A 15,981-nucleotide genomic window follows, 5' to 3' on the forward strand; every position below is an offset into this window, starting at 1 on the left:
ATGGAGGGCGCGGGGGGCGGCGGGGCCCCCCCGGGGGGTTCCGAGCCCCCCGATCGGGCAGTGGAGTACCTGCTGGAGCTCAACCGGATTATCGCGACTCAGCGACATCTCCTGGCCTCGCAGCGCCGCCGCATCGCGCAGCTCGAGGGGCAACTGCAGCGCCTGGCCCGGGAGAACCGGCACCTGCGGCAGCGGGGGGCGCCCGGGGGGGCGCGGCACGCGGTGAGACCCCCACCCGCCCTGGGGGGATTGGGGGGGTTTGGGGGCGCCCGGGGGGGGCGCGGCACGCGGTGAGACCCCCACCCACCCTGGGGGGATTGGGGGGCGCCCGGGGGGGCGCGGCACGCGGTGAGACCCCCACCCACCCTGGGGGATTGGGGGGTTTAGGGGGTTTGGGGGGCGCGGCACGCGGTGAGACCCCCACCCGCCCTGGGGGGATTGGGGGGATATAGGAATTATGGGGAGGGATTGGGGAGTTATGGGGATTTGGGGGGATTGGGGGATTTGGGGGGTTTATGGGGGTTTGGGGGGGTTTAGGGGCCTTGGGGGTCGTGGGGAGTTATGGAGGTTTTGGGGGAATATGGGGGGTTTGGGGGGTTTTGGGGGATATGGGGGTTTGGGGGGATTATGGGGGTTTGAGGGGTTTTAGGGTTATGGAGGTTTTGGGGGGGATTATGGGGATATGGGGGGATATGGGGGTTTTAGGGTTATAGGGGGATTATGGGGGGTTTGGGGGGGTTTAGGGTTATGGGGGGGTTATGGGGGGTTTTAGGGTTATGGGGGATATGGGGGATTATGGGGGTTTGGGGGGATTGGGGGGTAATGGGGGTTTTAGGGTTATAAGGGGATTATGGGGGTTTGGGGGGTTTAGGGTTATGGGGATTATGGGGGGGTTATGGGGGTTTAGGGGGCTTGGGGGTCGTGGGGAGTTATGGAGGTTTTGGGGGGTCTGGGAGGATTGAGGAGTTTTAGGGTAATGGAGGTTTTGGGGGGATTAGGGGGGTTTGGGAGGTTTTAGGGTTATGGAGGTTTTGGGGGGATTGGGGGGTAATGGGGATTTTAGGGTTATAGGGGCTTGGGGATTATGGGGCAGGGGGCGCTGGGATGGGGGTTTGGGGGGGTTATGGGGGATATGGGGGGCGTGGGCTTCCCCCGGCACACGGTGAGATTGGGGGGCCTGGGGGGATTGGGGGTTGTGGGGGAATTATGGGGGTTTGGGGGGTTTGAGGGTTGTGGGGAGTTATGGAGGTTTTGGGGGGCGTGGGGAGTTTTAGGGTTTTGGGGATTATGGGGGGATATGGGGGTTTGGGGGGTTATAGGGGGATATGGGAGTTTGGGGGGCGTGGGGCCCCCCCCGGCACACGCTGAGACTGGGGGGCTTGGGAGGTTTGGAGGGTTTGGGGAGATATGGGGGTTTGGGGGGTTTTAGGGTTATGGGGGGATATGGGGGGCGTGGGGCCCCCCCGGCACACGCTGAGACTGGGGGGGCTTCGGAGGTGTAGGAGGTTATGGGGGGATATGGGGGTTTGGGGGGTTTATGGGTTATGGGGGTTTCGGTGGCTTGGGAGTCGTGGGGAGTTATGGAGGTTTTAGGGTTATGGGGGCTTGGAGGTTATGGGGGATATGGGGGGCTATGGGGGCTATGGGGCTTTTGGGGGCATTATAGGGGCTTGAGGGGTTATGGGGGTTATAGGGCAGGGGGTGCTGGGATGGGGGATATGGGGGTTTGGGGGGCTATGGGGGCTATGGGGCTTTTGGGGGCATTATAGGGGCTTGAGGGGTTATGGGGGTTATAGGGCAGGGGGCGCTGGGATGGGGGATATGGGGGTTTGGGGGGTTATGGGGGATATGGGGGGTGTGGGACCCCCCGGCACACGGTGAGATGGGGGAGCCCTGGGCGCCTTGGGGGATATGGGGGGCTCGGGGGATGTGGGAGTTATGGGGTTTATGGGGGTTTTGGGGTTATGGGGGGCTTGGGATGTTTGGGGGGTTATGGGGAATTATGGGGGATATGCAGGTTATGGGATTTGTGGGGGATATGGGGGGGTTTTGGGGGTGTTTTTGGGGGGTTTGGGGGTTTTTGGGGGGTTTTAGGGGGTTTTAGGGGGTTATGGGGTCTTTGGGGTGTAGCGATGTTTTGGGGGGGCTGCAGCAGCCCGGGGTCACGGGGGGGTCACGGGGGGGTCACGGCGTGGGGGAGGGGCGGTCACGGAGGGGTCACCGGGATTGGGGGATGGGGGGGGGGGGGGTCACAGGGGGGTCATGGGGTGAGGACCCCGATTTTGGGGGATTCACAGAGTGGGGAGGGGCTTTGGGGAGCCAAAGTTTGGGGTGTAGGGGGGGATTTGGGGGAGGGTCCTGAGCGGGGACCCCCAGGTTTGAGGGTCATGGGGGTCATGGGGGGTGTGGCCCAGGAACCCCCAAATTGGGGGGGGGGTCTGGAGACAAAAGTCAGGGGGGAATATGGAGCGGGACCCCCACGGGGGGCTGGGCTGGGGTCAGGGGGGCTCAGGGCTATAGGGGACACTTGGGGGGAGTCCGGACAATTGAGGGGGGTCCCGGGGCCATATGGGGCAGGTCAGGGGGTCCCGGGGCCATATGGGGCAGGTGAAGGGGTCTCAGAATTTGTGGGATTAGCTCAGGGGTCCCAGGACTGTCCAGATCCGGGCAGGGGTTTTCAGGAATGTCCAGACCGAGTTGGGGGTCCCAGGGCCATATGGGGCAGGTCAGGGGGTCTCAAGACTATATGGGGCAGGTCAGGGGGTCCTGGGGCCATGTGGGGCAGGTCAGTGGGGTCCCAGATTTTGTGGGGTTGGCTCAGGGGGTCCCAGGACTGCCCAAACCCTGTCAGGGGGTCCTAGGCTGATATGGGGCAGGTCAAGGGGTCCCAGAATTTGTGGGATTGGGTCAGGGGGTCCTGGGGCCATATGGGGCAGATCAGAGGGTTCCGGGGCCATATGGGGTTGAGTCAGAGGGTCCCAGGACTGTCCAGACCTGGCCAGGGGGTCTCAGGAATGTCCAGACCGAGTTGGGGGTCCCAGGGCCATATGAGGAAGGTCAGGGGGCCCCAAGACTGTATGGGGCAGGTCAGGGGGTCGCAGAACTTGTGGGATTGAGTCAGGGGGTCCCAGGGTCATATAGGGAAGGTCAGGGGGTCCTGGGGCCATATGGGGCAGGTCAGGGAGTCCCACAATTTGTGGGGTTGGCTCAGGGGGTCCCAGGACTGCCCAAACCCAGTCAGGGGGTCCCGGGCTGACATGGCTCAGCTCAGGGGGTCCCATACAGACCCCAAACCCAGTCAGGGGGTCCCAGGACTGCCCAAACCCAGTCAGGGGGTCCTGGGCTGACATGGCTCAGCTCAGGGGGTCCCACACAGACCCCAAACCCAGTCAGGGGGTCCCAGGACTGCCCAAACCCAGTCAGGGGGTCCCAGGACTGTCCAAACCCTGTCAGGGGGTCCCGGGCTGATATGGATCAGGTCAGGGGGTCCCAGGACTGTCCAAACCCAGTCAGGGGGTCCCATACAGACCCCAAACCCTGTCAGGGGGTCCTGGGCTGACATGGCTCAGCTCAGGGGGTCCCACACAGACCCCAAACCCAGTCAGGGGGTCCCGGGCTGACGTGGCTCGGCTCAGGGGGTCCCACACAGACCTCAAACCCAGTCAGGGGGTCCCATACAGACCCCAAACCCAGTCAGGGGGTCCCGGGCTGACATGGCTCGGCTCAGGGGGTCCCACACAGACCCCCAAACCCAGGCAGGGGGTCCCACACAGACCCCAAACCCTGTCAGGGGGTCCCGGGCTGACGTGGCTCGGCTCAGGGGGTCCCACACAGACCTCAAACCCAGTCAGGGGGTCCCATACAGACCCCAAACCCAGTCAGGGGGTCCCGGGCTGACGTGGCTCGGCTCAGGGGGTCCCACACAGACCCCAAACCCCCATCCCTGACCCTCAGTGTCCCCCCCACACCCCCCAGGCCCACGCTGACCCCGAGGGTCAGTACCAAAACCACCTGGAGAGCGAAGGGCTCTACGGGGACCCCGAACTGCCCTACCCGGGCCACGGCGACCCCGACGGCGCTTACCCGGCTCACCTGGAGCGCGACGGGACCTACCCCGAGCACCTGGAACACGACGGGGCCTACCCCGAGCACCTGGACAGGGAGAGGCCTTACCCCTCTCACCTGGAACGGGACACGCAGTTCGAGGCTCTGAGCGAACACGAGCGGCCGTACCCGGGCAGGAAGGAACGGGAACGGCCGTACCTGGGCCGGGCCGAGCGCGACGGGCCCTACGGGGCTCGAGTGGAGCAGGAGGGGCAGTTCCACGGGTGTCTGGAGCGGGAACTCCAGTACCAGCCACACCTGGAGAGAGAGGGGCAGTACGGGGGGCGGATGGAGCAGGATGGACAATTCCCCGGGAGAGATGGACAATACACCGGGAGGATGGAGCAGGATGGACAATTCCCCGGGAGAGATGGACAATACCCTGGGAGAGATGGACAATACCCTGGAAGGGATGGACAATACCCCGGGAGGATGGACCAGGATGGACAATACCCTGGTAGGATGGAGAGGGATGGACAATACTCCAGCAGGATGGACCAAGATGGACAATACCCCGGTAGAGATGGACAATACCCCGGTAGAATGGACCAGGATGGACAATACCCCAGTAGGATGGACCAAGATGGACAATACCCCAGCAGGGATGGACAATACTCCAGCAGGATGGACCAAGATGGACAATACCCTGGAAGAGATGGACAATACCCCAGTAGGATGGACCAGGATGGACAATTCCCCAGCAGGATGGAGCGGGAAGGGCCGTTCCGGGCCCGGGAAGGACCCTTCGGGCCCTGCTGGGAGCGGGACTGGGCGCGGGGGCAGCTGAGCCGAGGCCCCTCCCGCAGCTCCAGCCCCGGCGGGGGGCACAGCACCAGCGCCAGCACCAGCCCCGCCACCACCCTGCAGCGCAAGTATGGGAGGGGGAGTGGGGTGTGGGGTGGGGATGGTCTTAAAAATGGGATTTGAGGGGTCAGGAATGGTCCTAAAAATGGGATTTGGGGTGGGGATGGGGCTGGGAATGGGGTGTGGGGTGGGGATGGGGCTGGGAATGGGGTGTGGGGTGGGGATGGGGATGGGAATGGGGTTTGGGGTGGGGAATGGTCCTGGAAATGGGGTTTGGGATGGGAGTGGTCTTAAAGATGGGATTTGTGGTGGGGAGTGGTCTTAAAAACAGGGATTGGGGGTCGGGAATGGTCCTGGAAATGGGATTTGGGGTAGGGAATGGTCCTAAAGATGGGATGTGGGATGGGAATGGTCCTAAAGACAGGGATTGGGGGGGTCGGGGATGGTCCTGGAAATGGGGTGTGGGGTGGGGATGGTCTTAAAGATGGGATTTGGGGTGGGGAGGGGCCTGGGAATGGGATTTAGGGATGGAGAATGGCCCTAAAGACAGGGATTGGGGGTCAGGAATGGTCCTGGAAATGGGGTTTGGGGTGGGGATGGTCTTAAAAATGGGATTTGGAGTGGGGAGGGGCTGGGAATGGGGTTTGGGGTGGGGAGGGTCCTAAAGACAGGGATTAGGGGATCGGGAATGGTCCTGGAAATGGGGATTTGGAGTAGGAAATGGTCTTAAAATGGGATTTGGAGATGGGAACAGCACTAAAAACAGGATTTGGGGTAGGGAATGGCCCTAAAAATGGGATTGGGGATGGGAACAGACCTAAAAATGGGATTTGGGGTAGGGAATGGTCCTAAAAATGAGCTTGGGATCAGGAATGGCCTAAAAATAGAGATCACGGATGGGGAATAGCAGCAAAATCAGGGATTTGGGGTTGGGAACGGTCTTAAAAATGGGATTTGGGGTCGGGAACAGCCCTGAAAATGGGATTGGGGATGGAGAATGGCTCTAAAAATGGAATTGTGGGTCAGGAATGGCCTAAAAATGGGATTGGGAACGGCCCCAAAGGCACGGATTGGGGGAGGATTGGGGAGATTCAGGAACATCCCCCTAAAATCTGGGATTGGGGGTCAAGAATGGCCCCAAAATCCGGGACGGGGGTGAAGGGGTTTGGGACATCCATCCCCAACATCTGGGATTTGGGATTCCAAAAATCGGGAATTTGGGGATCTGGAATTTCCCAAAATTGGGGATTTGGGATTTCCAAAATCAGGGATTTTTGGGATTTGGGATTTCCAAAAATCAGGAATTTGGGATTCTGAAAATTGGGGATTTGGGGATCTGGAATTTCCCAAAATCAGGGATTTTTGGGATTCAGGATTTCCAAAAATCAGGATTTTGTGATTCCAAAAATTGGGGATTTGTGGATCCAGGATTCCTCAAAATCGGGGATTTGGGATTCCTCAAAATCAGGAATTTGAGATTCCAAAAATCCGGGATTTGGGGATCTGGGACTTCCCAAAACCAGGGATTTGTAGGATTCGGGATTTCCAAAAAATCAGGAATTTGGGATTCCAAAAATTGGAGATTTCTGGATCTGGGATTCCTCAAAATCAGGGATTTGGGATTCCAGAAATTGGGGATTTGTGAATCTGGGATTTCCCAAAATCAGGGATTTCTGGGATTTGGGACTTCCCAAAATCAGGGATTTCTGGGATTCAGGATTTCCAAAAATCAGGATTTTGTGATTCCAAAAATTGGGGATTTCTGGATCTGGAATTCCCCCAAATTGGGGATTTGGGATTCCTCAAAATCAGGAATTTGGGATTCCAAAAATCGGGGATTTGTGGATCTGGAATTTCCCAAAATCAGGAATTTGGGATTCTGAAAATTGGGGATTTCTGGATCCAGGATTCCCCCAAATTGGGGATTTGGGATTCCCCAAAACCTGGGATTTGTGGATTCAGGATTTCCAAAAATCAGGAATTTGGGATTCTGAAAATTGGGGATTTCTGGATCTGGGATTCCCCAAAATCAGGGATTTCTGGGCTCCACAAATTCAGAAATTCCCAAAAAAAAGTGGATTATTTTGGATGCGGCCCCTCCCTTTGGGGGTGGGGGAGGGGCGGGGGGGGGGGAGCAGGTGCAGGACCCGCGGGGGGGCCCCGTGACGTCACAGCCCCGTCTGTCGCTGCGGGGACATTTGGGGACATTTGGGGACATTGGGGGGGGGGATGGGAATTTTTTGGGAAATTTTGGGGAGATTTGGGGGGGTCTTTGCCCCTCATTAAAACCCCCTTTTCCCCTCCCCCCCCCCAGGTCGGATCGCGACAGTTCCAGGACAGTGAGGTCAGTGCTGCCCCTCCCCCACCCGCTGTGTCCCCTCCCCCCCCTCCCCCCCCTCCCCTCCCCGACGCCTGGGTCCCCCCCCGGGGGTGGGAAGTAGCGGGTGAGTCGCGACTATCGCGACAGAGCAGTTCTAACCCCCCCTCCCCACCCTCCTCTGTGAGTGTCGCGATAACTCCCGCGATGGGAGGGGCGATATATCGCGATAGGGCCGATATATCACGGCGGCGGCGTGTCGCGATAGGGGTGACATGTCACAGCCTTGTCGTGTGTGTGACATGTCGCGACAGTCCCCACCCCTCCCCCCCGGCGGGCGTGTCGCGGCGGGCCCGTCATGTCGCGACAGGCGGTGGCGGGGCGGCGTTGCCGGGAGACGCCGCGGGCGGTGACGGCGGTGACAGCCCGGAGGAGGTGACAGTGACAGTGACAAAGGGGGGGGGCGTTGTCATGGAAACGGGACCCGCCCCCGGCGCCAAAAAAACCAAAAAATACCGAAATGGCCCCAAAATTCACCCCGGGATTGGGGGGGGTGACATGGCAGGGGACAAGAGGGGACAGTGAGGGGACAGGAGGGGACAGGAGGGGACAGGAGGGGACAGGAGGGGACAGGGCCGGGCAAGGGCAGGGCCGGGGTGTGACAGGACACGTGTGTGTGACACTGGGACACGTGACACCAGTGTGACATCATGTGACGCTGGGTGTGTGACACCGCGTGACGCTGGGTGTGTGACACTGTGCGTGTGTGACACTGTGACATGTGACACCGGGTGTGACGTCATGTGATTGTGTGACACCAGGTGACACTGGGTGTGTGACACTGTGACATGTGACACCGGGTGTGACACCGTGTGACTGTGTCTGTGACATTGGGTGTGACACTGTGTGTGACACTGTAACATGTGACACTGTGAGTGTGACATCATGTGATTGTGTGTGTGACACCGGGTGTGACACTGTGACATCATGGGACACTGGGTGTGTGACACTGCATGTGACATCATGTCATTGTGTGTGTGACACCGTGTGGCACTGGGTGTGACACCGTGAGGTCATGTGGCACCGTGTGTGACACCGTGGCACCGCATGTGACATAGTGACATTGGGTGTGACATCGTGTGATTGTGTGACACTGGGTGACACTGGGTGTGACACTGAGGTCATGTGGCACCGTGTGTGACACCATGGCACCGCATGTGACATAGTGACATTGGGTGTGACATCATGTGACACCGGGTGTGGCCCTGTGTGTGTGACACTGTGACATGTGACACTGGGTGTGGCACTGTGACATCATGTTTCACTGGGTGTGTGACACTGTGGCATGTGACACCGGGTGTGACATCATGTGATTGTGTGACACCAGGTGACACTGGGTGTGGCACTGTGACATCATGTGACACTGTGTGTGTGACACCATGTGACATTGGGTGTGGCACTGTGTGTGTGACACTGGGACATGTGACACCGGATGTGACACTGTGTGACACTGGGTGTGACACCGTGTGACACTGGGTGTGACACTGTGTGACACTGTGACATGTGACACCGGGTGTGACATCATGTGATTGTGTGACACTGGGTGTGACACCGTGAGGTCATGTGGCACCGTGTGTGACACCATGACACCACATGTGACATAATGACATTGTGTGTGACACCATGTGATTGTGTGTGACACCGTGTGTGGCACTGTGTGTGTGACACTGTGACATGTGACACCAGGTGTGACATCGCGTGACTGTGTGACACCGAGTGACACGGGGTGTGACACTGTGAGGTCATGTGGCACCGTGTGACACCACATGTGACATAGTGACATTGGGTGTGACACTAAGTGTGACACTGGGTGTGACATTGTGACATTATGTGACTGCGTGTGTGACACCCTGTGACTCTGGATGTGACACTGGGTGTGACACCATGTGACTCTGTGACATCATGTGACATCATGTGACTGTGTGTGACACCGTGTGGCACTGGGTGTGACATCATGTGACACTGTATGTGACATTGTGTGTGACACTGTATGTGACACCATGTGACAGTGTGTGACATGACATTGTGTGACACTGGGTGTGACACTGTGTGACATTGTGTGACACTGTGTGTGACACCATGTGCAACCCCGTGCAGGAGCATGTGACAGCAGGTGACACCGTGCCAGGGGGTGACAGCCACCTGTCACCTCTGTGCCAGAGCATGTGACAGCGCGTGTGACACCAGGGGCTGTGTGACACTGGGTGTGACACTGGGAGTGTCACTGTGCCACCCTCGTGTGACACCGGGTGTGACACCAGGGGCTGTGTGACACTGGGTGTGACACTGGGAGTGTCACTGGGCCACCCTCATGTGACACTGGGTGTGACACCGGGTGTGACACCAGGGGCTGTGTGACACTGGGAGTGACACTGGGAGTGTCACTGTGCCACCCTCGTGTGACACCAGGTGTGACACCAGGGGCTGTGTGACATTGGGTGTGACACTGGGAGTGTCACTGTGCCACCCTCGTGTGACACCGGGTGTGACACCGCGCGGGGCAGTGCCGGGGTGTGCAAGGGCGTGTGACAGCGGTGACACCGCGTGTGACACCGTGCCAGGGTGTGACACCCTCGTGTGACCCCTGTGCCAGGGCAGTGCCGGGGTGTGCAAGGACATGTGACAATGGTGACACCGCGTTTGTCACCAGGGTGTGACACTGCAACCCCGTGCGAGGGCGTGTGACACTGTGTGTGACACCAGGTGTGACACCGGGTGTGACACCGTGCCGGGGTTGTGCCGGGGTGTGCAAGGGCCGTGTGACACCGTGTGTGACACTGGGTGACACCGTGTGTGACACTGGGTGACACCGTGTGTGACACTGCACCAGGTGGTGGCACCCCCGTGCCAGGGCCGTGTGTCCTCGTGTGTCCTCGTGCGGGGCTGTGCGCGTGTGCCGGGCTGTCCCCTCCCTGTCCTTGTCCCCTCCTTGTCCCCTCCTTGTCCCTGTGCAGGGCTGTGTCCCCTGTCCCCTCCCTGTCCTAGGCCATGTCCTGTCCCTGTCCCTGTCCCTGTGCAGGGCTGTGTCCCCTCCCTGTCCCCTCCCTGTCCCTGTGCAGGGCTCTGTCCCCTTGTCCCCTCCCTGTCCCTGTCCTCGTGCAGGGCTGTGTCCCCTCCCTGTCCCCTCCCTGTCCCTGTGCAGGGCTGTGTCCCCCTGTCCCCATCCCAGGCCGTGTGTCCCTGTCCCCGGCCGTGTCCTTGTCCCAGGCTATGTCCCCTCCCTGTCCCTGTGCAGGGCTGTGACCCCTGTCCCCTCCCTGTCCCTGTCCCCTCCCTGTCCCTGTCCCCTCCCTGTCCCTGGCCATGTCTTTGTCCCAGGCTGTGTCCTGTCCCTGTCCCCTCCCCATCCCTGTCCCCTGCAGGGCTGTGTCCCCCTGTCCCCTCCCTATCCCTGTCCCCTCCCTGTCCCCGTCCCAGGCCGTGTCCCCCCTGTCCCAGGCCGTGTCCTGTCCCTGTCCCCATCCCTGTCCCCATCCCTGTCCCCAGGTCCCCAAGGTCCGGCGGGGCCGGAATTCCGCCCGGGCCTTCCGGACTGGGGGGCAGGAAAGGGGGGGAGGGGCTGCCCTGAGCCCGCCGGGTCCAGCGCCCGGAGCCCCCGGGACCCCCCAGAGCCCCCTGGACCACCCAGAGATCCCCCAGAGCCCCCGGGACCCCCCAGAGCCCCCTGGACCACCCAGGGACCCCCCAGGGACCCCCACGGGACCCCCAGAGCCCCCCGGACCTCCCTGGACCCCCCCGGGACCCCCCTGGATCTCCCAAGGACCCTCCCAGACCACCCCAGATTCCCTGGACACCCCCAGACCCCCCTCCCGGACCTCCCTGGAACTCTCCGGACACCCCTGGGATCCCCCAGGACACTCCCAGACCCCTCCAGACCCTCCTCACACCCCCAGACCCCCCTGGGACCCCCCCAGGGCACCCCTGGACCCCCCTGGGCCCTTTCAGGACCCCCTGGACTCCCCCAGATTCTTCTGGGACCCCCCCAGGGCCCTCAGGACACCTCTGGAACCCCCCCTGGACCCCAGGACGCCCCCAGACCCTTTCAGGGCCCCCCTGGACACCCTCAGACCCTTTCAGGACCCCCCCCCCTGGAGCCCCCCAGACACCCCCAGATTCTTCTGAGACCCCCCGGACCCCTCCCCAGCTCGGACCCCCCCTGATGTGAGTGTGGGACCCTGGGGACACCTGGGACCCCCCCGGGTGGGCTCAGGGGGGTGGGGGCACCCCCAGGACCCCCCCCAAGGTGGGATTTTGGGTGGGGGGTCCCACCCTGGGGGGGTTTGGGGGGTCAGGGCTGGACCCGCCGCCATGGGGCCCCTCCCCCACCCCGGGGATCCACTGGATCCCTCCCCCCTCCCCTCCCCCCCCCCCGGCTCGTGTCCCCCCCCCCCCCACTCGTGTCCGTGTGTCCGTCCCCCCCCTCCGGCTCTTGACTCGTTTCTCTCCTCTCTCTCCTCCCTGTCCGTGTCCGTCTGTCCGTGTTCCCCCCGTGTCCGTCTGTCCATCTGTGTCCTCTCCATGTCTGTTTGTCTGTCCATGTCCCCCCGTGTCCGTCTGTCCATCTGTGTCCTCTCCATGTCTGTCTGTCTGTCCATGTCCTCTGTGTCCATCTGTCTGTGTTCCCCCTGTGTCTGTCTGTCCGTGTCCTCCCCATGTCTGTCTGTCCGTCCATGTGCCCTCGGTGTCCATCTGTCCATCCGTGTGCCCCTCCGTGTCCGTCTGTCTGTCCATGTCCCCTGTGTCCATCCGTCCATCCATGCCCCACCCCCCATGTCCATCTGTCCCCCCACTGTCCGTCTGTCCGTGCCCCCTGCTGTCCATCCCTGTCCATCTGTCCGTCCCTGTCCGTCCCCTGTCTGTCTGTCTGTCTGTCCCCTGCTGTCCATCCCTGTCCATCCCTGTCCGTCTGTCTGTCCCTGCTGTCCATCCCTGTCCATCCCTGTCCATCCCTGTCTGTCTGTCTGTCTGTCCCCTGCTGTCCATCCCTGTCCATCTGTCCGTCCCTGTCCGTCCCTGTCTGTCTGTCTGTCTGTCCCCTGCTGTCCATCCCTGTCCATCTGTCCATCCCTGTCCATCCCTGTCTGTCTGTCTGTCTGTCCCCTGCTGTCCATCCCTGTCCATCTGTCCATCCCTGTCCGTCTGTCTATCCCTGTCCATCCCACCACAGTGACCCGTAGCCATCTGTCCCCTCCCGCCCGTCACCCCCTGGCCACTGTCCCCACGTCTGTCTGTCCCCCGGTGTCCCCTCTGTCTGTCTGTCCCGCTGTCACTCATCCCTCTGTCCCCCGTTGTCCCCTGTCTGTCCCTGTGTCCCCCTCACCCGCTGACCCCGTGTGTCCGTCTGTCCCCCGTTGTCCCCCATCCACCTGACTGTCCCCTCTGTCCGTCTGTCCCCACCCTGTGTCCTCCCCTCTATCACCCCTGTCCATTGTCCCTTGTCCATCTCTGTGTCCCCTTGTCCACTGTCCCATCTGTCCCTTGTCCATCTGTGTCTCCTGTCCACTGTCCCCTGTCCATCCCTGTGTCCCCCTGTCCTTTGTCCCCTCTCCATCTGTCCATTGTCTCCTGTCCATCTCAGTGTCCCCTGTGTGTCCCCTGTCCATTGTCCCCTGTCCATCCCTGTGCCCCCCTGTCCATCCCTGTGCCCCCCTGTCCATCTCAGTGTCCCCTGTCCATTGTCCCCTGTGTGTCCCCTGTGTGTCCCCCTGTCCATTGTCCCCTGTGTGTCCCCTGTGTGTCCCCTGTGTGTCCCCTGTCCATTGTCCCCTGTGTGTCCCCTGTGTGTCCCCTGTCCATCTCTGTGTCCCCTGTGTGTCCCCTGTCCATTGTCCCCTGTGTGTCCCCTGTGTGTCCCCTGTCCCCTCCAGGTGCCACCCTCAGGTGCTTTGGCTGCTCCAACTTCCCCCCGCCCGCAGGTAAGAGCTGCCCCTCCCCCGGACCCCTATAGGGGCCACAGGGACCCCAGGGACATATAGGGGCTATAGGGGCCATAGAAAACCCCTATAGGGGCCACAGGGACCCCAGGGACATATAGGGGCTATAGGGCCCATATAAAACCCCTATAGGGGCCATAGGGGCCCCAGCAGAGCCCTGGGGGGAGTTTAGGGGCTCTATGGATCCCATAGGGACCCCAGGGCTCTATAGGGGCCTGTACAGGTGTCCCTGGCCCTACAGACCCAGGGCTGTGTAGGGGCCTGTAGGGGCCCATATAAGGTCCCTATAGGGGCCATATGGACCCCAGGGATATATAGGGGACATGCAGACTCAAGGGACTGGTAGGGGCCCTATAGATCCCTATAGGGGCCATACAAATCCCAGGGCCCTATAGGGCCCCTATAGACTGCTATAGGGGCCTTGCAGACCCCAGGACCCTATAGGGCCCATATAGATCCCTATAGGGGCCATGCAGACCCCAGGGCCCTATAGGGCCCCTATAGATCCCTATAGGGGCTATACAGACCCCAGGGCCCTATAGGGACCCATATAAACTGCTATAGGGGCTATACAGACCCCAGGGCTTTATAGGGCCCGTATAGATGCCTATAGGGCTGTACAGACCCCAGAGCCCTATAGGGGCCATATAAACCCCTATAGGGGCTGTACGGACCCCAGGGCTCTATAGAGGCCCATATAAACCACTATAGGGGCTGTACAGACCCCAGGGCCCTATAGGGGTCCATATAAACTGTTATAGGGGCTATACAGACCCCAGGGCTCTATAGGCCCATATAAACTGCTATAGGGGCTGTACAGCCCCCAGGGCTCTATAGGGCCCCTATAGGGACCATACAGCCCCCAGGGCTCTATAGGGCCCCTATAGGCGCCGCCCGCTCCTCCCCCGGCCGCTGTTTGGGGGCGGTTGCCATGGCAACGCCTCCATCATGGCGCCTCCTCGCTCTATTTTGGGGAGGGGGCGGTGCCGGGGTTGGGGGGGGGGGAGGGGGGACCCCGCGGCCTCGCCCCTCCCCCCGGGGGAACCCCCCCTTCCCCTCCCCCCCTCCATCCCCCGCCGCGTTTCCATGGCAACCGCCGCCCCCCGCCCGCCGCGTCGCCATGGCAACCGCCATCCATCGGGGGGGGGCTCTGCGCATGCGCAGCGGGACAGGGGACACCCCCCCCCCCCCCCCAACACAACCCCCCCCACCTTTGGGGGGGGAATCCCCTCCTCATTAGGGACCCCCCAATTAATGCGAGGGGGTTCCCTAATTTTAGCGGCTATTTTATTTATTTATTTGGGGAGGGGGACACACACACGACCCCCCCATTCCTTATCAGAGGGACCCAGGCGTCCTCCCCCCCCCGCCCCCCACCCAGGACCCTCCCCCCAACCCCAACCCCTCCCCACCCCCACCCAGGGGGGTCTCGCTTTTCGGGCACGCGCAGAGCGGGGTGGGGGGGGCATGGGGGGGGTGGGGGAAGGAGGGGGGGGGTCGTTCCTCGGCTCCTCCCCCACCCCCCCATCCCCCCCCCTCCCCCCCCCCCCCCGCCCCGCCCGGCCGGGCCCTGGTTGTGCTGCGGAGGCGCCGGGGGTTTCCCCCGCCCCCGAGCCGGGACCCCCAATCCCCTCCCCAAAATCCGCCACCCCTTCCCGGGGGGGTCCCCAGTGTGTGTGTCCCCCTCCCCACCTTTAATTTAGGGGGTGTCCCCCCCCCCCTTTGCCCAAAATGTGGTGCCTGCAGTGCACGGCCGACCGGCGGCGGGGGCCGCTCCGGCAGCGGCTGCTGCACGGGTGAGTCGGGGACCCCCCCCGGGACCCCCCCAGGCACTCCCCGAGACCCCCCCGGGACCCCCCAAACCTTCCCCTTCTCCTCCTCCTCCTCCTCCTGCGTGGTGAGACCCCCCCCCCACCCCATCCCCTTCCTCTTTCCTTCCCCCCCCACCTGTCCGGGACCCCCCCCCCTGGAGTTTTGGGGTGTTTTTTTTGGGGGGGGGGGTCTCTGCTCTGCCCCTCCCTCCCCCCCCCCCGATGTGACGCTGGGTCCCCGCGGGGTTGGGGGAGGGGATGTGTCTGTCCCTGTGTCTGTGTGTCCCCCCCCGTGGCTGTGTGTGCGCATGTCTGTACGGCTGATTGTCCCCTGTCCGTGTGTCCGTCTGTCTGTGTGTCCATATGGCTCATGTCCCTGTGTCCCCATGTCCCTGTGTCCCCATGTCTGTGTGTCCATATGGCTCATGTCCCCCTGTCCCCATGTCTGAATGGCTGATGTCCCCATGTCCGTGTGTCCCCATGTCCGTGTGTCCCCATGTCTGTGTGTCCCCATGTCTGTGTGTCCGTGTGTCCGTGTGTCCCCATGTCCATGTGGCTGATGTCCCCATGTCCCCATCTCCATATGTCCCCATGTCTATATGGCTGACGTCCCTATGTCTCCATGTCCATATGTCCGTGTGTCCATATGGCTGATGTCCCCATGTCTGTATGTCCACAGGGTCCATGTCCCCTTGTCCGTGTGTCCCCATGTCCATATGGCTGACGTCCCCACGTCCGTGTGTCCGTGTATCTATATGGCTGATGTCCCCATGTCCCCATGTCCATGTGTCCATGTGTTCCAATGTCCATAGGGTCCACGTCCCCATGTCTGTGTGTCCCCATGTCCATGTGGCTGATGTCCCCATGTCTGTGTGTCTGTGTGTCCATGCGTTCCACTGTCCATAGGGTCCATGTCCCCTTGTCCGTGTGTCCCCATGTCCATATGGCTGAC

The 15,981-nt window shown here is 61.7% G+C and overlaps 1 protein-coding gene across 1 annotated transcript in view; it reads left to right on the plus strand.

Moving 5' to 3' along the window:
* The window catches only part of LOC310921185 (IQ motif and SEC7 domain-containing protein 2-like), a gene marked incomplete at both ends in the record, with an annotated part of 37,132 nt that continues 21,151 nt past the window's right edge, over positions 1-15,981 (plus strand). Inside the window, 3 exons of the mRNA XM_083881294.1 lie at positions 1-222; positions 3,976-4,976; positions 7,223-7,252. Coding sequence (XP_083737420.1) covers positions 1-222; positions 3,976-4,976; positions 7,223-7,252 — 1,253 coding nt within the window. The remainder of the gene's footprint in view (positions 223-3,975; positions 4,977-7,222; positions 7,253-15,981) is intronic.

Source organism: Zosterops lateralis (genome assembly GCF_965231275.1).
Source record: "Zosterops lateralis genome assembly, chromosome: 33".
Classification (NCBI taxonomy): Eukaryota; Metazoa; Chordata; class Aves; order Passeriformes; family Zosteropidae; genus Zosterops; species Zosterops lateralis.